General features: G+C 39.0%; 1 protein-coding gene across 6 annotated transcripts in view; it reads right to left on the reverse strand.

Moving 5' to 3' along the window:
• Positions 1-22,966, reverse strand: part of CADPS (calcium dependent secretion activator) — a gene marked incomplete at both ends in the record, with an annotated part of 451,723 nt that overhangs the window by 331,981 nt on the left and 96,776 nt on the right. For all 6 annotated transcript variants that reach the window (XM_083355958.1, XM_083355955.1, XM_083355956.1 and 3 more), the window contains one exon: positions 11,603-11,935. In XM_083355958.1, the coding sequence (XP_083212084.1) occupies positions 11,603-11,935 (333 nt within the window). The remainder of the gene's footprint in view (positions 1-11,602; positions 11,936-22,966) is intronic.

Genomic DNA, 22,966 nt, shown 5'->3' on the forward strand with positions numbered 1-22,966 from the left:
GGGCTTACCCACTGATTTTGCTTGTCAGAAGCTCAACAAAAGAGGATCACATGACCCTGGGACACTGCAACCATCATAAACATGAGTCAGTTGCCAAGTATCTGAATTTTGATCATGTGACCACGGGGATGCTGCAACAGTCATAGGTGTGAAAAACAGTCATAAGTCACTTTTTCCAATGCTGTTGTAACTTCAAACAGTCACTAAATGAACTTTGTAATTTGAGATCTATCTATCTATCTATCTATCTATCTATCTATCTATCTATCTATCATCTATCTATCTAATTTATTTGCTGCCCATCTGGTAACAAACAACTTTGGGCAGCCTCCAGCTTTAAAACATTAAGGATTAAAATCCTAACAAATAAATATCTTTAAAAGAATAAAAATGAAAATCTCAATCAAGATAAAACATAGTTAAAAGACAGGGAGAGAGGGAGAGAGAGAGATGGGAGGGGAGGTGGGATTGCCTCTTAATTCAACAACTACCTCCAATGTCGTTGGACCTTGAGGATACAGATAAACCTCCAAGTGGCATCAACGACTCTCTAAAAGAATGCAAATGACCATCTATCTGCAAGGAGTATAAATTCCATTCCCCCATCATCCAGTCAGAGCTGAAGAAGCTTCTTGGATGGGAAGTGAAACATCTTCAGAGAAAAATGAGAAAGTCCAGTTGCCTCCTGAAAAAGCATCCTTGGGACTCCAGTGTGATGCTACCCTGTTAGATCTGGCAGAGTCTTCAGGCTGCTGTGGAAGGACAGAAGGGTAGGACTGAATCTCACCTCAGGGGATAAGATGTTCCAAAAGACAGTAGCCGCAGCAGAGAAGGCCACTCTCCTGGACCCATGAGTTATACCTGGTTACTTTATTTTTTACTATTTTTTTAATCTATTCCAATTCACAGGGAGGCAGTAAATGCTTCTCATCCCCAGTGTTTGAGTCACAAAACTAAAGTCCTCACTATGTAAATACTCCATTCTTCTGATAAACAAAGTTCTTCACTGATGTTACTTTAAGGATGCTGTCTACCCTACAGGAAGCAGTGGTGCATTCAGCCCCTTGAGCCCTATAAAAGCTAATTGAATTAGTTTTTAATGTGATGGGAGGAAAAATACATTGGGAGCAATTATTTGCGTAAGTAATGAAAGTAAATTAATGCCAGTATTAAATCAAATCTTGTGACCCTCACTTTTTATAATGTAGCTCCTGTTTGTTTATATATATATTCCCGTAGGACTCAGGGCGGTTTACAGGGCAATTAAAATCATACCATATATATATGGTAAAGGTAAAGGTTCCCCCGCACATGCGTGCTAGTCGTTTCCGACTCTAGGGGCTGGTGCTCATCTCCGTTTCAAAGCCGAAGAGCCAGTGCTTGTCCGAAGACATCTCCGTGGTCATGTGGCCGGTATGACTAGACGCCAAAGGCGCACGGAACGCTGTTACCTTCCCACATTTGTTAGCAAGCCAAAAAAAAAAATTACACAAATATGAGCTGCCACTGCTGTGGCTACTGCCTGTAGTTGGCCTTGGGCTAGGCTGAAACAGGAAATAAGATTTGTCCCATGTCTGGGACTAAGCAAGTGTATTCTGAATGCTTAACAAACATACACACACACACACACACACACACACACACACACACACACACACACATATATATATATATATATATATATACACACACACACACATACATATACAGTGTGTGTGTGTGTGTGTGTGTGTGTGTGTGTGTGTGTGTGTGTATCTATATAAATAAGACATTTGTTAGGAAAAATAAACATGAAATTGATACAAATATTTATACAGACCTTTTTAAAATGTCCCAGATTGATATACAATAAAATAGGAGGGATTGAAAAGGTAGAAATGGAGAGAAACTAACAGGAATTAAAATGAATAGGAAACTGTTGTTTTGAAAATTAGAAATATTCCTTTTTTATTGAAAAGTTTTAAAATACAGTTTTCCTTTTAAAAAAAAAACCCTTCCCCCTCCCTGCTCCCCCCCTACCTCCCCCCAACCTCCCTCCCTCCCCCCCCTCCCTCCCCCCCCTCCCCCCCGACTTCCCAGAGCTAAATACAAGGTATATATATATAAAAGGCAATCATAAACAACCATATACTAACAACTATAAATTCTAAAATCCATCACTCTCTAGCTTATATAGGATAAAACACACCTTAACAATATTAAATATATATAAAAAACTAGAATAAAAAAGAAAAAAAACGAAAGAAGACTTATTCGAATGGTACATAAAACTTCTTAACCCTATACTTGTTCTGGATAAACTCAATCCATTTTCTCCATTCCATAATATAACGTTCTTGCAAATGATCTTTCAAATAGGCCGAAATCTTCGCCATCTCTGCCAGGTCGGAAACCTTTAAAGTCCACTCTTCTATGGTCGGCAGTTCCTCTTTCTTCCAATATTGGCCTATCAAAAGTCTTGCCGCCGTAATTAAGTTCAACATCAGCTTGGTGTCCACAACTGTAGCGTCTGCAATTATTCCCAACAAAAAAAGTTGCGGACAAAACTTTATCCTCTGTTTAAAAATCTTCTGCATATTCCACCAGACTTTTATCCAAAAAGCCTTAACCTTCTTACATGTCCACCATATGTGAAAATATGTTGCATCTTCATCACCACACCTCCAACATTTAGGCTGATAATTCGGATACATACTTGCAAGCTTTTTAGGATCTAAATGCCATCTATAAAACATTTTGTAAAAGTTCTCTCTTAGATTTTGAGCTTGAGTAAATTTTACGTTCCTCACCCAAATCTTTTCCCACGTGTCCATTGTAATAACTTCCTGGATGTTTTGGGCCCATTTTATCATACAATCCTTAACAAGCTCTGTTTCTGAGTCAATCTCTATCAATGCAAGATATATCCGTTTAATATGTGCTGGTCCCTGATTTCTAATCTGCTTTATCAAATTTTCATCAGTCATTGTAAATCCATTTTTCTGGTCTTCTTTCCACCTGGCCCGTAATTGAATATATTGAAACCAAGTTTGAACAACCTTCTCTTCTCGCAAGAGGCTATATGATTTCAAACACCAAACATTCCTTTCCAGGCTTAAAATTTCCTTGTACGTAGTCACATCATGCTTGAAACCAGCATGTATATTTTCTATTGCGTGTTTTGGAATTGCCCACAACGGTATCTTGCTGCTTAACTTATGTCTATACTTCTTCCAAACTCTCAGCAATGCCTGTCTTAAAATATGCATCCTAAACACAGTATCTACCTTCTTATCATACAACAAATATGCATGCCAGCCAAACAACAAATCATGGCCCTCAAGATTTAATAACCTCAGTTGCGTCAAATTAATCCAATCGCTTATTCCTACTAATGCAGCAGCTTCATAATATAATTTAAAATTAGGCAATTTAAGGCCACCTCTCTCACGAGTATCCTGCATAATCTTAAGTTTAACTCGTGGCTTTTTCCCTGCCCACACAAATTTATTGATACCACGCTGCCATTCCTCCAAGTTAGAATCTTTCTTAAGAATCGGTATCATTTGAAATAAAAATAAAAATTTGGGCAGGACATTCATTTTCACTGCTGCAATCCGTCCCAACAAAGACAATTGCAATTTTTGCCAACTCTCCAATTCTTTTTGAATTTTCCCCCATAGTTTTTCATAATTATTTTTATATAGCTTTGTATTAGAGGGCGACAAAATCACCCCCAGATATTTAACCCTTTTAACAATCTCAAATCCAGTTAATCCTTCTAAGAGAGCCTTCTGTGAAACTGTCATATTTCTAGCCAAAATTTTAGTTTTCTGTGTATTAACTTTAAATCCAGAAACCTTCCCATATTGTGTTATTATCTCCATCAGGTCCACAACAGAGTTCTCTGGCTGGGTCACTGTAACAACCAGATCATCTGCAAATGCTCTCAATCTATAGTCCTGATCTCCAACTTGTATCCCCTTAATTTTTTCCGAGTTCCGAATCTTAACCAATAGTATCTCTAATGTTAACACAAATAACAAGGGCGATAACGGACACCCTTGCCTTGTGCCCTTCTCAATATTACATGCTGCTGTCAAGCTATTGTTAACTATGATTCGGGCAGTTTGTTTTTGATATAATGCCCTAATCGGTTGTAAAATTTTTTCCCCAAAATCCATTTTATCTAAAACTTTCAACAAAAATTGCCAATTCAATTGATCAAAGGCCTTTTCAGCATCTAAAAAGATTAGCGCCGCAGAGATCTGGTTGTTCCTCTCCAAAAACTCTAACACATCAACTATATGCCTCACATTATTTTTCATTTGCCTACCACTAATAAACCCTGTTTGATCCCCATGAATCACCTGTTGCAGAACCCTCATCAGTCTATTAGCCAAAACCTTAGCAAATATCTTATAATCTGTATTTAAAAGCGATATCGGTCTGTAGTTTTTAACTTGAGTAGCATCCTGGTCTTCCTTCGGAATCAAAGAGATAAAAGCTGTTCTCCAAGACGGTGGCACCTTTCCCCCCCTCTGAATTGTCTGAAACAGTTCCTTTAACGGCTTTATCATCTCTAATTGTAAATTTTTATAATAGGCAGCAGTCAAGCCATCCGTGCCTGGCGCTTTATCCACCTTCAGTTCCTTAATTGCTGTAAAAATTTCTTCTTCTGTAATCAGTTGATTAATCCCCTCTTTTTGTACTTGCGTAAGAACCGGGATGCTAGCATTCTCCAAGTATATATCAATATCTTTTACATTAACTTCCTCTTTAGTATATAATTTCGAATAAAAATCCACAAAAGCATCCTTAATAAGATTCTGTTGAAACACAACCCTTCCTTTATACTCAATCTTATCTATATTAGAGGCCCTTTGTTTTTTCCTCAGTCTATAAGCTAACCATCTGCCTGGTTTATTAGCATTGCAAAAAATATTGTGCCTAGCAAACCGCAGATTGGTTGCCACTTGATCTGCCATTAATTTATCAAATTGTCCTCTTAGCAGTCTAATAGCCTCCTTGATCTTCACATCCTCTGGATTCAAAATCAAAGCCTTTTCTTTTTCCTTTATTTCATTCTCCAGTTCTTTCCTCCTAGATTCCACTGCACGTCTATGTCTATTATTCATATATATCAACACCCCTCTCATATAGGCCTTGCTAGCATCCCAAACCATGTCCATAGAGGTACCCTTATTCATATTAATCTCAAAAAAATCCTTCATCCGCTGTTTGCATTCTTCCACATTTCTCTGATTTCTAAACAAATTCTCATTTACGCGCCACGAGCGCCTGTCTCTTTGCTCCTTATCAATCTCCAACCAAACTGGACTGTGGTCAGAAATAGTTCTTGCACAAATCTTCACCTTTTTAGTTCTCAAAAAAAATAATCATTAGTCAACAAAATAAAATCAATCCTCGAAAAAGATTGGTGTCTGTCAGAATAAAAAGTATAATCCTTCTCCTGCAAGTGTCTCTCACGCCAAATATCTCGCAATTCCAGGTCATCCTTCATTTCAAAAAAAGATTTAGGCAGTCTAGCATGACTTGGAATGCGCTTAAAAGCTCCAGCCTTGTCCAACTGTACATCCAAAACACCATTCCAGTCTCCCATAAAAATAAAAGATTTATAATCCAACTGGGTAAGCTTTGTGTGGAGTAAGCTAAAAAAATCAGCTTGTTGTTGGTTAGGTGCATATAATCCAACTAGAAGCGTCTTTTTACCTTCTAACAACAGCTCAATCATAACATATCTTCCATGCTTATCTGCTTCAATTAAATCTGCTGTTAGGGCACTTTTAACATAAACAACCACTCCATTTTTCTTATTCTCTGCAGAGGCAGCAAATTGCGTACCCAGTCTCGAGTTCAATAAATGCTTTTGATCCAAAACTCTAATATGCGTTTCTTGCAAACATATAACATCTATCTTAAATTGTTTTAAATATTGAAAAACTTTCTTCCTCTTCTGCGGTGAATTTAGTCCATTAACATTCCAGGTTAGAAATTTAGTTGCCATGCATATCCTCCCAAAGCTCTTGGAGCACAGCTTTGATAGGACTAACTTCTTTAGGCCGTGCTCCTCCCACAGCTTGACTATATGTACGTTGTGAAGAATCTGAAGACTTTTGCTGATCTTGTTCTTTTATTTTCTTTGCTCGTTTTAAAGCAGCACGCGTTACTCTTTGCTCTCTAGGATCATCCAAAGAAGTTGTAACTTGATCTCCTCCAGCACCACTTTCCTCTGTTTCATCCTCTTGATGTTCTCCTTCTCCAGCTCCCTTTCCAGCTTCCAGAAGTGTTAATGGGGTTGCTTTTAAGACATTGTTGTAGAAATCACGCGCTTGCTTCACAGTAATCAGCCGATACCTTTTACCTTCATGCATCACCATCAGCCCATCTGGAATCTCCCATCTGAACCTTATATCTCTTTGCTTAAGCTCATGCACGAGAAATGTATAGTCCTTCCTTCCCCTTAAAATCCTTGGAGGAATTTCTTTTAAAACCAAGACTTCTTGTTCAGCAATCACCACTTTAGCATCATAGGCAGCTTGTATAACTTGATCTCTAATCTCTCTTTTTGCAAAATAAACCACCACATCTCTAGGCAACTTTCTCTGTCTGGCAATCCATGAATTCACCCGAAACACTTTATCCATAGCTGCTCTTATTTCAGATGCTGGCTGATTTAATACCACTTCGAGAGCCTCAGAGATCAGCTGCTTCAAATCTTCTTTAATATTCTCTTTTAAACCTCTAATTCTGACAGCAAACTGCATCTGGTAATATTGGGCTAGGCTTAACTCCCTTTCCACTTTGTCTCTTGAATTTTCATTCTCCCGTGCTTTTACTTCTAATATAGCATTTCTTTGAGCCAGATCATCCATTTTTTCATCTAATTCTTCCACACATTCCGCCACTTTATGCACTGAAGACAAAATGTCTACCTTCATCACGCTGAACTTCTGTTCCATCCTCTCTTCCATTCTCTCCTCCAATTTCTCCAACTTCTCCTCCATCTGTGCAAATTTATCACCCATTGATTGATTGATTGATTCCAAAAGTTTATCCAGAGCATCTCGTAAGTCCTTCGATGTCAGCGTTTCAGGAGGGTGCAACGCCTGTAGTGATGATTGTTGCACCGGCGAGGATCCTCCGCTCCGAAGAGTTTTAGGGGGAGGTTTCGCCGCCATCTTTTAATCCTCAATTATGACGCACTTTCACTTAAAGTTTAAAAAGTCCAACAAGCTAGAGAGTATAGTAAAATAATCCTCTTCACCTTTGCCTCTTGTACCGCTCTGCCTGCTCCTTTAAATCATAAATCCTTTCTTCAGGCAGGGATGGTTCGCAGACGCCTGGCTCTGCTCCAAGAAGTTCGGAGCAGAGACGCCGGCCAGCTGGGAGCAACCCAGGCTTCGGGGGAGTTCAATCCTTCAGCCGCCCAAGCTCCAAGCTCAGGCGGCCCCGGAGAACTCTACCCCTACCTGGGGCCTCACCCCCTCCTCTTCTCCCGAGGAGGGGGCTTCAATTTCGCCCAAACAGCTGATCGGCGCTGTTTCGGGCGAAAAAACAAACAGCTGAGCCGCGGGCAGCCCGGGAAGGCTGTCTTCGGCGCCGCGCCGCCACCGGAAGTCAAAAATTAGAAATATTCCTGAAGGAGGAAGGCATGTTGGATATGTTCACTACTAATATCTTCTTTTTATATATTTCATATATCTATATCTTTTTAAAATAATGGGATGCTTTTAATTTTCATTTTTGATTTGGAGAAGGAGAAAAATAAAAAAAAATGTAAGGAAATTGATCTAGTCATGAAATAAAAATAATTTTGTCTCCTGGAACATGTAAATCTGAGACCCACAAAATTTCTGAAATTGCTCTAAAAGAAATGCATTCAGAGGACAAACTCAAAGAATGTTACATTTCAATCTTTATAGACCAACCTTCCTCAACTGCATGCTCTATATGCATCATACAGTACATAAAGCATCCAGAATTGACAGCCTAAATTGCCAAATGCCTATAAAGACACAGATGTGTAGATTCCAGCTGGCTATTACTATGATAATAATATTTAGTAACTAGCCGTTGACCATGGAGAACCAGTTTGGCGTAATGGTTAAAGGCACCAAGCTAGGAACCAAGAGACTATGAATTCTAGTCTTGTCTTCAAAACCAGCTTAATGACTTTGGGCCAATCATGCTCTCTTAGTCCCAGGAAGAAGGCAAAATAAATCACTTCTGAAATCTTGTCAAGAAAACTGCAAGGACTTATCTACAAGACTGACCTGGAGCCACACACAAGCACACAAACAAAAGACAGATGGCCATAGCACATAACAGAATAACAGAGTTGGAAGGGATCTTGCAGATCTTATAGTGCAACTCCTTGCTCAAGCAGGAGAATCTATTGACCATTTCAGACAAGTGACTGTCTACTCTTTTCTTAAAAACCTCCAGTGATGGTGTGCCCACAACTTCTGATGGCAAGCCATTCCACTTAATTGTTGTTGCAGCATCTACTTCTCTATTGTTTACAAAATGTAATTGTATCCATGTACTTATCAGGCGTCAAGGATGTCTTCGGAGTTCTTATATTTTAAAACTGTTCTGAATTTAATTGCTAGAGTGATAGAAAGGTGCTGCTTCAACTGATGCCATATAGACCCTAACCTGTCACATCGCTATTTATCTCAAGACAATTTGCAGATCAATTTTTCCATTAAATGTCAATTGGAAGCTGTGTGTGCTAAACAAGTAATTCCAGCAGTAACACTGTAATAGCAACAGCAGAGCTATAAAAGAGATAATGGCAGAACAATCAGCCCCATAAAAATAATGAACATGGAATGGCTAAAGACAGATTCCACAGAAATCAACATATTAGCTTATGGAAGTGGATGAAAGGTCTCAGCACAAGAAGTAATTGTCATGGTGGAATGAAAGAAGAGGAGTTTGACTTGCTTTTTTTGTTATTATTGCATTCTTCTTATATTGCACGTTCATTTCTTTTGCCAGATAGCCCTTCAAAGGTCAAACAACATATTGTCCACTATAAAACCCATTTATTCTGAAGAGTTCTCAAGAACTCTTCAGATAAAGGTTAAGCAGAAAATAGATGTGAACCTTTTGCTAATTCTATGGGTGATTTGCTCTAGATTTACCAGGATTTCTGGCTTCCTATTGTTTCATGCACACACACATGTGTGCATGCGCACATGTGCGCACACACACACACACATACACACACAAAAAGAATTACAGAATTAGAAGGGGCATTGGAGGTCTTCTAGTCCAACCCCCTTGCAGGAGACCCTATAACACACACATGTCTCTCTCTCTATCCACTCCTCATGTTATACTAGTGAAATAATGAAAGCTTAGCATGTAACCAGAATGGCATAACTTACCTGGGATGTTTATGATGTATAAAACAGATCCTGCAAAGTAAACTCTGATCTGAATGATTAAAGGTAATTTTTTTGATCCAGCCTAGCATACAATTCTCCAAGATGTTCATTTGTCTTCCATCTGTCTTACTATTACTACTCAATCACACCTTGCTGTCTGACCCAGTGTAAATGTTAAGGAATCTGTGAATGTCACCAGAGGTGATTGCATTATTGATTTTTGATGCTTTATCTAACTAACGATTTCCAGAACAGTACTCACATTCACCTTGTGGCTCCTGAAAGAACTTATTTTAACCTGCATTTCTGTGATGCTTGTAAAATTGTTTTCATTACTTTTAAACTAGTATTCTCTTACCCCTTAAGAAATATCTCTCAATATCTTCAATTAGAATGCATATAAAATAAAAGTCACAGACAGTGCCAATAAGTCACTATTTTGAAAGACTGTTTGGTCTCAAAAATTTGCATGAGATAACTACAGGTAATGATCTCTAGACTGCAAAAACAAAATAAATCAGATCAGGCTAACATATAGTTCAGGAAAGACAAAACAAAACAAATTAACTTGTTCAGCCTATTTAAACAGCCAAAAGAGTGGAAGGAACCTTGGGTAAAAATTCTAGAAATAGATCTGATTGCATTTAAATGAGAAGTCTAGTTTTTAATTACCAGCAATCCTTCTTGCAGTGTGCATAAAGGAGCACAATACAGAAAGCTCCAGAATACCATATGACCAGATACAGGTCAGAACTTAGTTTATAACTTGGAATTAATCAAACTCAGCTGACTGTCTTTCCCTTTCATCAGAATTCTTTAACTTTCCCCTCTCGCTTTTTCTCCTTTTCTTTAATATTCTGTCAACATTTTCTTGAAAATTTCTTAGAGTTGACATCAAGAAACTTTCTCCTTCTCTTGCATCCTCCCTCAGATGCAACCTTATCTGAGGATGCACTGTCCTTTTTCACCCTGATGAATGTCATGAATCCCTTGTAAGCATTGCCAAGCATTTGTAAAACACTTTTATAGTCCCCTTGTCTTCCTCCATATCTCCTCTGATGTCTCCAAAACTGTCTGGCAGCTCTCTTGTTTCTATGGCCCACAGAGCCTTCAGGTCTCTGCTATGTCATTATCAGTACCATTAAATGTTCAAAGTCATCTAATTGGGATTTGAACCAACCCATATAACAGGCACTTTTTATAAGCTGTGACAACTCCCTAGCTTTCGTGTAAGCACACAGTTTCCTAAAGCCTCTGGTCATTGGCCTTGGTCTTGAGGTTCAAAGTTTCTTCAGATGGAGGAAGACTGGTTACCAGTCAGCCTAAGATTCTACCACTTTACAAGACTTAATTCCAAGACTTAATTTTGCTGAAGACATTTAAAAGACTCATTGGCCAACCCAACATCTCTATATCATCAATTCCTCACCAACTGTTGTTAAGCAAAGGATGAAGAAAAGATCTTCTGTTGTAATATTTTATTCTGACATCCTATTCATAATCAAGCTCCCAGCAGCAATAACATTCTGCATAATACCCCCATACATAAGTAGGGTAGAAAATTGGATAATCAACAGATCCAAGTTATATTCTTCAGGAGCATTCTTGCTAATTATAAAGTATATATGGAAGAGTACCACATTCCTATTTCATTTGTTAAAAGACAAGAGGCAAATTGTCTAGGTTTTCAACCAAACCAAGTTAGGATGTCTTCCATCTGCCTGTGTCATTATGTATGGCTTTATGTGACCAGTCTGACTCCAAAAGCTAAGCCTCCAAGGACTGTTCTTCCATGAATATTGGAAAATATTGTCAATAAGATTGACAATGCTCTGGATATCATTCAAAAATTTCATTCAATAAGATCCTAATCAGAACACAAGCACCCTACTTCATCCCATCCTGGCAGAGTCTGGTGGAAACACTCATGCCTCAACCAAAGTCTGCTAGTCTTTTGAATAAAAAAAAGCTTGCCATCCTATACCCAAAGGCTAATATAAGATGTCACCACATCCTTCATATCAAGCATACCTTTCTGTGTTCCTCATAACAGAAAGAGCAGAAACAGTGGGAATAGCAAAGAACAGAGGCAAAGCTTGTTCATCTCCATCATATGATTCAGATTAATGCCCTATCAGGAATAGATATTTTATTGTGTCCACAGTTTGACAGTAGATGGTTCCCTGGACAACAAGGAATCTTACCTGACATGCATTATACAGGAGCTGATGTTCAAATTTCTTGATTCCCAAGATGTTCTGGAACATCTCATACAGCTGCTCCTTGCTGAGAATCAGCTCTGAAGCAGCACTTGCTGTCATTCTGGCTTGAGCTTTACGTGGATCTTCTTCCCCCCGATATATTGCATCGAATTTTGCCATCCAGGAACTCAGGACAGTCTCCTTACTGAGACCATCAATCTCAGGGAGGCTACGGACCCTCTTTTCAATATGTTTCTTGAAGACTTCTCGGGAGTCATTAGCTGAGAACCCACCACTCTGAACCATTCTGGCAACACGGTCACTTTTCAGAAATACCTGCAAGGTGAACAAAAACATAAACGTAATCCTTCCTAATTGTGAAAGACCTGGAAATATATCTCATTACAAAACTCCATATGGTTCCCCATGTACCACCAACTACTGTATATGTGTGACATTCCAATCTGATCATTTGATTGTGACATTTCTAGAATTCTAAAAAATTGGAATAATGGAGCATCTACATTGTGAATTTGGGGGGGGAGGTGGAGAAAGGGAAGAAATCGTCTATACGGCATTCTTAACATAGCTTTGCAGTGCTAAACCTCTGTACTGTCAGTTAACGATGATCCTTTGTCACAACACAGTTCAATAGCAGAGAATATCCACTCCATATGGAAGTTCAAATAGAATGGGAGAATGGTGCATGAGAACCCCGTCAAATTCTGAATATTTGAAGAAAAGAAACATGTTTCTAAAGGTTTCAGAGGCTTTATTATTTTGTTTTTAGACCATTCTCCACATGTCATGCAGACATCCAATCTATTTTATAATATACAGTAAATGAGCCCTGGTCACACATACCCATTTCTATGCATTGGATGCAAATTGATATTATTTTGAATTTGCTTTCAAAGAATGTCATATTCTATGGTATGAAATCATGTGCTGTTTCTTCCTGCACTCAGTCTCGGTTTTATGGGACAAATGGGCATCCCTAGCTGACCTTGGCTGATTTTTGAGGAAGCTAATTTAAGTCAGGTTCAGACTTTTTTTATTTTTTATTTTATTTTATTTTAATTCCATTTATATCCCGCCCTTCTCCGAAGACTCAGGGAGGCTTACAAGCTTAGCAGTAGCCTTCATTCTATGTATATGCCTGCTTGTTAGGGCTTTCACACACACACACACAAGCGGCATTATTACAAAGTCAGCTTATTGCCCCCAACAATCTGGGTCCTCATTTTACCTACCTCAGAAGGATGGAAGGCTGAGTCAACCTTGAGCCTGGTGGGACTCGAACCTGCACTAATTGCAGGCAGCTGGTGTTACTTAAGGAGGCATTAGCCCACTGCTCCACCAAGGCTCAAGACTTGATTAGCGCTCAGAATGAAGAGCATCAGGAAATCCCAAAACTGTAAACTAGTCAGAACGTATCCTAGATGAAGACAATGGCTAATCACTTACTTATGTTGCTAGGAGAACTACTGTACATATTTTTTTTTCTGTAGTCAGAAATATCTGACTGTCCTTTCTATTACATCCATCTATGAGATTGTAAATTGGCATCATTTATTTTCTGTTATGATCTGTCATTCATGTGTCTATGATTTCTAGGAAGTTTCCAGAGAGTTTCTCCTTTAATCCTTTTTTATTATGTTCCAAGGTCAGTACAACGTAATTTTTTAAAAAATGCAAGTATAATCCAAAAATACAATAGCAGTACAGATGTAACCATTATATAATTGCATTGTAACTAAGATGGTATCCATTTTAGTGGCATCTGCATGGCAATGCCATAAAGTAAATGCTGGTGTCTGATAGAAGTTGTGGCCTTTGTATGATGACACTGTTGAATACTTTTCCTTGTTTGCACCCTCATTTCCCTTGCAGACACCAATGAATTAATTACCGTTTTCCTTCCTCTGTGCTCATATTTTATTTCTTATTATATTTACACTTACATTGGCTCCTTATTCTTTTCACAGCCTAAACCAACAAGACTCCTTCCATTCATGGATAAAGGAATCAGGAGTGTACACCGCTTGAGAAAAATCTCCTAGCCCTTTATCTGATAGTGAAATAGCATTGTAACCATGGAAAAGAAGCCAGCTGGACTGAAGTAGGCAACAGGGCTGAAGTCTTTCCTTCAGCTGTTCCTGCCATTTGCTCATTGAGGAGTAGACTGGATGCATAAAGTTTCTTCCATGAAATTAAAATTATCAAGTGTATGACCACGGTAGAGGTGTGTGTGTGATAGCTCAGCAATTAAAGATGCTGAGCTTGTCAGCCGGAAAACTGACAGCCTGGGGTCAAGGCCCGGGCACCACACAATGGGGTGAGCTCCTGTTACTTGCCCTAGCTCCTGCCCACCTAGCAGTTCAAAAGTATGCAAATGCAAGTAGATAAATAGGTACCATTTTGGTGGGAAGGTAGCAGTATTCTGTGCACCTTGGCATATAGTCATACTGGCCATATGGCCACGGAAGTGTCTTCAGAAAACACTGGCTCCTTCAGCTGAGAAACAGAGATGAGCACCACCTCCTAGACTCCATTGGACAGAGGAAACCCTTATCTTTACTTTTATGACCATAGTAGCGAGCCACTTCATGTATTTTTCCAAAGCTTATGAACAATCCAAGGACAGTGAGATCCTCAGTGCCACCTCACTACAATAATTTCCTCACACACACACCCCCAATCCCTGTTATTTCCCAAACTCTATTTTTTTCCTGAATATCTGCACTATGTTCATTTCAGTAAACACTGAAATACCTTGTGGCTGGGCAGAAAAAATACAGCACGTTGTAAGAAAGATACATTACTTAAACAATTAACCTCATGGCATTGTGAAGCAAGTTGGGACTACCCATATACAGCAGAATAAATTTTCCAATATACTTTGACCAGTGAGGGGGCATCATGGCAACGTTTAATTAAAAAGAAAATTGCAGTGAATGACAGGGTGCTATTTCAGAAGCAAACACAGTTCAGATCCTTGTTACTTGGCTGCATCTGGTGTGAGAAAGGCAATCTGTGTTTCCTGCTATCTTCAGGGTCTCTTTTTTATCACCACTCACAAGCACGGCAGAGTAAAAAGCACAGGTCAGATTTGGGGGATGAAAAGGCACTTGACATCATAAAAGCTACTTTGGGAACAGGAAGAAATCATGTTTTTCCCCCTCACCTCCCTAGGAGCCACTTGTCAACAATGACCTTTTTGCAACCACAGTGTAAAAAAAACAACAACACCACAGGCCTCCGTAAAATATGAAAGGGAGATGTTCACCTGGAAGATAATATTATCCATTGAGTAAATAAAACATGACATTGCCCTTTTCTACCAAATGAAGTGAAGTTAATGGAAACCTTAAATGCTTTCATAGAAGCATAGAATCATATGTCTGGAAGGGACTTGGGAATTCTTCTAGTCCAGAGGTCCCAACCTTTTGGGCACCAGGAACTGGTTCTGTGGAGAGAGGTTTTTCTGCCGACTGGAGAGGGTGCAGTTTAGTGTGTTGCCTGCATCTCCCAGATGGGGCTTTGCTTGTTTGTCTGGACCAGTTGCTGGCCTGCCGCGGCCCTGTGCTAGTCCACGGACTGGCAGTTGGAGACCCCTGTTCTAGTCCAAACCCCTATGCCCAAGCCAGGAATCCTTATATCATCCTGGACAAATCTTGAAAACCTCCAATGATGGAGCACCCACAATTCTGAGAGGTAAGTTGTTCTAACTCTCACAAAATTCCTCCTTATTTTCAGGTTAGATCTCCCGCTGACTAGCTTCCACCCATTGCTTCTTGTCCCTGCCTTCAGATGCTATGGGGAGGTTTCCCCAGAGCTTAATATGCCATCATATAAGCACAGGACTTCTTCATAACCTGAATCCACCTGAAATGTTCAAAGAATTTCTTGTTCTTATCTGTGTCTTTTCTAGAGGAACAACTTTAGATTTCTTATTCAAACATGCAGGAAGAAGGTGGGTTTGGAAGGGACCTAAAAACCCAGCTAATAGCTGGAAGCAGAATAGGACATATCATTTCAGATATCGGATACAAGGGGTTTTTATGAGGACGTTACTATCCATGGATGCTTATCTCATAGTATGGAGGAACTGTATATGTGCTGCTGGGCTCCACTGGTCAGCATCCCAATGGAGAGGAGGATCACAACAGTTAACATGGTGGCCAGCTTTGCTTCTCTTTAATGTGCATGGAGAGTCACAATCATGTAACAAGGGGAACAAAACTGCAAGTGGAAATAAGGTCCCATCCATTTCTATATTTGTACTAATTGCAATTTAGTACAAATACGTTGAGGAAGGTGGGCGGTTCAGAAATGTGAAGAATAAATAAATAAATTTCTTCAATCTCTGCATTTTCACCTGTAAAATAACAGCAGTGGGAATTTTTAACAGAGAATTTTCATTATTGTTATGCTCAGTTGAGTCAGCTGATTCCTGGTGACTCCGTGGTCTCCAAACAGTCCCGTCTCTTGCTGCATTATGCAATTCTTGGAAATTCATTTCTGGGGCATCCAGTTCTCCATCTATCGGCCTCATATGCTGCCAGCTGTTTCTTCACCTTCTGTCCACCTTGCCTAAGGTAAAGGTAAAGGTTCTCCCGCACATGCGTGCTAGTCGTTTCCGACTCTAGGGGCCGGTGCTCATCTCCGTTTCATAGCCGAAGAGCCAGCGTTTGTCCGAGGATGTCTCCGTGGTCATGTGGCCGGCATGACTAGACGCCAAAGGCGCACGGAACGCTGTTACCTTCCCACCGTAGTGGTCTCTATTTTTCTACTTGCATTTTTACGTGCTTTCGAACTGCTAGGTGGGCAGATGCTGGGACGAGTAACAGGCGCTCACTCTGTTCCGTGGCACTCGGGATTCAACCCGCCAAACCGCCGACCTTCTGATCGACAAGCTCAGCATCCTAACCCACTGAGCCACCGCATCCCTGTCCACCTTGCCTAGCATTGTCATATTTCCAATAGATGCATCATAATGTGTCCAAAATATGACACATGTTCGAAATAAATTAGTAGTACTGAGTTGCCTTTGAGCAAACCAGAACTCTATCAAGTTTGAATTATGAAGCCGTGTTTAAATCACTGATCTTTAATAAATCAGACAGAGAGAAAGAGAATGATGGATAGAAGCAGGGGCCAAGCATGCTGTTGTATTTAAAAGACTGGTTCATAATTCTGCAATAGTTATAACCCGTCAGTGATTGGAAATAATCTGGTCCATGTTTATAAGTGTAAAAATGTGGCTGAGGTGGACCGAGAAAAATACAGCTGGGGCTTAACATCATGGTAGGATTGAATAATCAAAATAAGACATTCAACATTCAATTGGACTTTAACACATAAATTAATAAAATAAAACTTTATACATCCCTTCTTGGTGTCTAGTGGAAAGGCTCTTGTGAATGTCTGGAACCAACTTTGGGACCACTTTTTTTTAAAAAAAAAATCAGGCTCTGTTCACCCCCTCAGACACTTTTGTTCTCTCAACTCCTGGATATATGTTGGAATTCTAAGTACAAATAAAAAAAGATTTTGCAAGAGTAAGTTCTGCCAAACTTGCAAAAATTGTGCAAGAGTTGCTCTCCCTGTACATTTCCCAAGAATGTGGAAATTTCCAGTACTCCATCCTTCAATATAGGGATACCACTCCTGGGATTTTTCTTTCATGGGGAAATGGGGACTATTGAATGATACTCAAGCAGATTAAGTGGAAGAAGAGAAAAAGCTGCTACAAACCAAACCAGACTAACACGTAACAAGATAGAGGCATTTGTCTACTTAGCACAAAAAGGAAGGATTATTAGTAGGTTAGAGGGTCTAAAACAGGGGTATCAAACTGCTGGCCCATGGGCCAGATGCATCATGCCAAAACTGCGCCCACCCCATTGTCGGCAATGGAGAAAATACATCGCAACACGTCACGTGACGTTGCAAGTTTGACACCCCTGGTCTAGAATATTAATGCATCTGAATACTGAGAATGTATGGATACAGCATGCTCAGAAACAGCTGGGTAGGCAATATGTAGAGAAATTTATTTTACATGGAGTTGAATGTAGTCTTGAAGACCAGCCAGAAACTTCAAATCATATAAAATGCAGTTCCCTAGTGCTTATTGGACAATCACAGTATTGCAGTGTCTTTTCAGGGGTGCCATGGTTCAGGCTAAAGACACTGAGCCTGTCAGTTGGAAAGCTGACAGCCCAGGTTTGAGACCCGAGTGTTGTGTGATGGAGTAAGCTCCCATTACTTGACCCAGCTCCTGCCCATCTAGTAGTTCAAATGTATGCAAAAAGAAGTAGGTAAATTGGGACCCTGTTAGTGGGAAGGTAATAGCATTCCATGTGCCTTGGCATATAGTCATGCCAGCCTCATGACCATGGAAATGTCTTTTGACAATGCTGGCTCCCTTGGCTAAGAAACAGAGATGAGCATCACCCCCTAGTGTTGGACATGATTGGATAGGGAAAAACTTCATCTTCTTCACCACTATTACAGGTGGTCTGCACAAGGTGATTTCTTTCTCAATGTAATTCAAGGTGCTGGTTATTACATCTCAGGTACTATAAGTGGTGGTGGGGGGGTTGGATATCTTAAAGGCTGCTCATCCCAAATAAATTCTGCCCACCCAACCCAGGTGAACAGGGAGGATTTGCTGAAGGTCCTTTCATATCAGAAGGTATGTAGGGGATGGGTACAGAGGTGGCTCTAACCGTAGTTTGGAACAGCTTAATCATGAGATAAGAATGCTTCCCACTCTTACAATCTTCCAAAGAATAATTAAAATCATTGCTTCTGGAAGGCTTTTTGGGATTAAGCAGCTAGAGGAAGATCCAATTATCATCATTATTAGTGGTAGTAATATAGTAACAGTAGTGTCAAACTATGAAGATTTATTGTTGTTAGGACTGCCATATTGCTTCTAGCTTGCATACAGTTGTGAGGTGGGATGAAAGAGTTTGAGATCCACAGGTGTTCCCTATCATTCTGAGATCCAAAGTCGTCGAAGAGATGTTTTGGTGAACTGAAGTTTTCTTCTCCTAACAATTAGAGAGAGAGCAGGGGGGGGGAGGCTCAGCTAATCTTAATGTAAACATGTTGTACTTTGACAATAAAGGTTTATCAATTTATTTATTTTATTTATTTAATGGAAGATTAATTGGACAATGTGACCCAACTTGTAAGAGTGGGAGGGAAAGTTTTACTCTTTTAATTATCTGTTTCCTGCCATATTGCCAGAGCTAGCTTTCCTTCTTTCGTACCGGTATGCTATGTCTAATAAAGTTTACATTAGAGATCACCATGTCTTCGGTGCTTTACTTCATTGGGCTTTTCAGCCGGAACTTGACAAGTAGTTTACAGATTTTTAAAATATGTTATAGATTTCTTGTACTGTGTTTTGCTTTAGTACACTATCTAAAGCCTCTGTAATGAATTTAAATTTCACCATGCTATCCCATAAGTTCTTAATAAATATGGAACTCAAAGTTGTCCTAAGAATTTAAAAAGAAACCACAACTGTATGCCAGAAATGTAATTTTAAAGAGGATAGTTTTTATCATCTCTGATGAACTTGTGATAATGTAAACAAATAGTGGGATCGTATTTCTTTCCTAATTCAGAAGAACCTGAAAATAAATATAAACATGATACCGGAATCCCGCTTGAAAGAAAATTTAGAACTTTATTACTAACTATGTTAACAGTGGTGAGAATCTTACATGCAGAAAGATGGAAAAATACACTAATTCTCAAAATGGAAGAATGAATAGTAAAGGTGATGGAGTTGGCAAAAATTTAATTAAAGAGAAGAATTTATCTAATTTTGTTTCTATTTGGAAACCACTTCTGGATTTTGTACTTGAAACTGAAAAAAATGAAATTCTAACTTTAGGTCTTGATGATTAGAATGATTTTGTTGTTATAGAAAATGGCTTGAAATATTTAGAAATGTAAAGAAAAAGCTTGAGGTTATAATTCTCTTTGTATGCGACTGCATTGAAAAAAACTCCAGAAATTACTACTTTTTTCTAGTTTCTATTTTTAAATCTTATTTACTTCTGAATCCTTTTTAACGTTCTTAATTTGTTGGGTAATTTCTATTTTATCATACAATAAACTTCAATGAAACTTTTTTAAAAATATGACCTTAAAATGTGACAGATTTTTGCACTCCACTGGGAGTCTCAAATCTGTAAAAGCTAATCACTTTTCTTGATTGAGCCTTCCACTGGTAGATGAGATTTCTATACACAGACAAATAACAAATTGCAAGATGACAGAAAAAAAAACCAGCAACAGGATTCACACTGTCACTGCGCAAGCGAGGAGAAAGTTTCATCTTATCCTTTTATTGTCTGGACAATGGAATCTCCCTGCATGATTTCTAACCATCAAAATAACAATAACAATAATAGAGCTGGAAGGGACCTTTGAGGTTTTCTAGTCCAACCCCCTGCTCAGGCAGGAAACCCTGGCCTATACCATTTCAGACAAATGGCTGTCCAGTCTCTTCTTAAAAACGTCCAGTGTTGGAGCATTCACCGCTTCTGGAGGCAGGTTGTTCCACTGATTAATTGTTCTGACTGTCAGGAAACTTCTTAGTTCTAGGTTGCTTCTCTCTTTGATCTGTTTCCAACCATTGCTTCTTGTGCTGCCTTCAGGTGCTTTGGAGAATAGCTTGAGTCCCTCTTTTTGGTGGAAACCCCTGAGCTACTGGAACACTGCTATCATGTCATCCCTTGTTCTTCTCTTCATTACACTAGACAACTATTCTCTATATGTTTCAGCCTTCAGTCCCCTCCAGTTTTTCAAAGGACGTCATTGAGAGATTTGCTTCCATAAACTACCCTCATGCACATCCTGGGAAACAGCAGCATTCAACAGTATGTTTGCAACGGACAAGTAGTAAGTTATGCCGAGCATGATTCTGATTCAACAGGTAAACAATTGCATAGATCACATACAGGCAGCGGCAGGCACAAATCTTAGTGTGCAACAAAGTCCCATGTAGTTCTCACAGTTTTTTCCATTAAAGGAAGAAAAATCTGTCTCAATAATGAGAAGATGAAATTCCAACTGTGTGCAGTGGCTTTGCCTTTTAGTTTTTGAAAATTCCACTTTAAAAGATATCGGGGAGACACTGGATCAGAAGCAGCTTTGAGAATATCTCCAAGAATTCCCATTAAACTGGGACATTTATAGTTATAGAAGATAAAAATAGTAAAAAAAAGCAGTTGCTTGATTGGGCTGTTGTTTGTCTGGCGTTAATTCTGGTGCTAATTTCTGCTTCTCTGGCGTTAATTCTGGTGCTAATTTCTGCTTGATTGCAGGGGAGGAGACGTTTTTGTTTCCTTTTTAACCTTTTTATTATCTCTTTCGAATGGTGTATAAATGTTGTTTATCACTATGTACCTGTTGATGTCTGATTTGTTTGAATACCAAGCTTCCAGGAATTACTTGGCATTTTGAGATTTAGCTTGGTTTAGGATGCTTACAGTTTCCCAGCTAAAACTGTGATTAAATCTATCCACATATTATAAAGTTAAGGATTTTTCATTACGTCTTCTGACTGCTAATTGGTGTTCATGGATGTGTTCTGCTGGTGTATCTGTCTGTCCTGCGCAGTGACTGTCCTTACACTGTAGTAGATGACTCCTGTTTTAATTTTTGGGCTACCAGATCTTTTGGTTTACTTAAGATGTTTTGGAGGGCTTTAGGAGTTTTGTGTGCTACAGTGATACCACAGTGTGATTGTAATAGTTTTTGGTTGTTGCTCAGATGTTTTGGATATATGGCAGCGTTGTCATTTGTGTTGATCGTACTTATGAATGAGTATCCACTTTATTGGAAGATGTTGCATAGGCAGCCTGTTTCCTTTTTCTGGTGTTTTTGGATTTTTGCCATGAGTTTTTGCTTGTATGAATAATGTTCCTCTTGTGAGAGGTTGAGTTGTTACTTTGGTAATGGAGCACTTAGTGTGGGTGTTTGTTTTTTGTTTTGTTTTTTTTAAAAATAAAGGCATTGGCTTTATTTCCTTTGCTAATGTGGAGATCCAGAAAGAGCTGTGAATTTTATTCTTTTGAAGATGTTGGTGATTATTTCATATGTCTTTCCCTGTTGTTCCTTTTTCATCATCACATATAATTGTATTTAGTTATTTTACATTGAAAGTCACTTTTTATTCTGCCCTCCCTTTTATTTTACTCCAGTATGTGATGACAATAAGGATTTAGGGAGAGCAATATATCAAAGACCCCATCCACCAACTGCATTAAAAGCCATAAGGGAAAAATAGATCATGAAGATATTAAACTGAGCTGTGGGCTGTTAGGCCACCAAATCTAAATAATAGCTTGAGGTCCATGATAAAACAGTGTGGACAATAATGGAGTTGATCAAGAGTGGACAACCTGTGTCCCTAAGGTCATATATGGCCTATGCATTTTGAGGCAGGAAGTAGTATGACTTTTTTTAGCACATAACAGCTAATGTAACAGATCTCCAAACAGATCTGTGATATGGTGTCATCACTTTGCAACTGTTCAAATATGCAAAGGCCAGTCCTTGGTTACTAAAGGAATGATTAGCGCTAGATTATATAGATTAACTTCTAACCCAGTATGACTTCCTGTGGCAATAAAAGACATTGCTATAACTTCTGTAAACTTGGAGTTGACATCTACAAAGAAATTCAACTTCCTGCACATCCCTGACATATATAAGACAGGGGTCATTTCACACTGAAGGTGTAAACCTTATTGCATTTTTGTGTTGAAAACTTTGAAGTGATATGAACCCATCCAATATAAGACGATGTCAAATGAGCCATTTGACAACTTATAAACAGTGTGGGATGCTATGATGATCACTGGCACAAATTAATTAGCGTGCAGAAGATGTCTTTAAAGTCTAATTACATGCCAAAATATTTATTCTTTTGACGAAGATATATAATTGGAAAATAGCATCTCCTAATTGAAATATCTGACCTTTGAAATGAGAAAACGGCACAAAATAATTTAATGACTAAGTAATGAAGAATACATACTTCCCCAGTTCCGCATTAGTCTTTTTATTGCCTTCCAATAGTTGGCTAGTTAGTAAAACAAGCTTCTGAGCCAATATAAACTGGCTGAGAGGCATCTTCAGATACTGTTCCTCTGTATCTTCAAATTCCTTCTCTGGAGTTGTTCCATTAAAAGTATTCCAGAATAAGTGGCATACAAACACGTTCCTTTTATAAGGAGGGAAGATGAGTTGGCTACCTGGGAGCGCTAACCTGATAAAAATTAAGATGAATAAACAGAGCTAAAACCCAGAAGTCAAATAAAGAGGTAATCT

The sequence above is a fragment of the Vipera ursinii genome (genome assembly GCF_947247035.1).
Source record: "Vipera ursinii genome assembly, chromosome: 2".
Classification (NCBI taxonomy): domain Eukaryota; kingdom Metazoa; phylum Chordata; class Lepidosauria; order Squamata; family Viperidae; genus Vipera; species Vipera ursinii.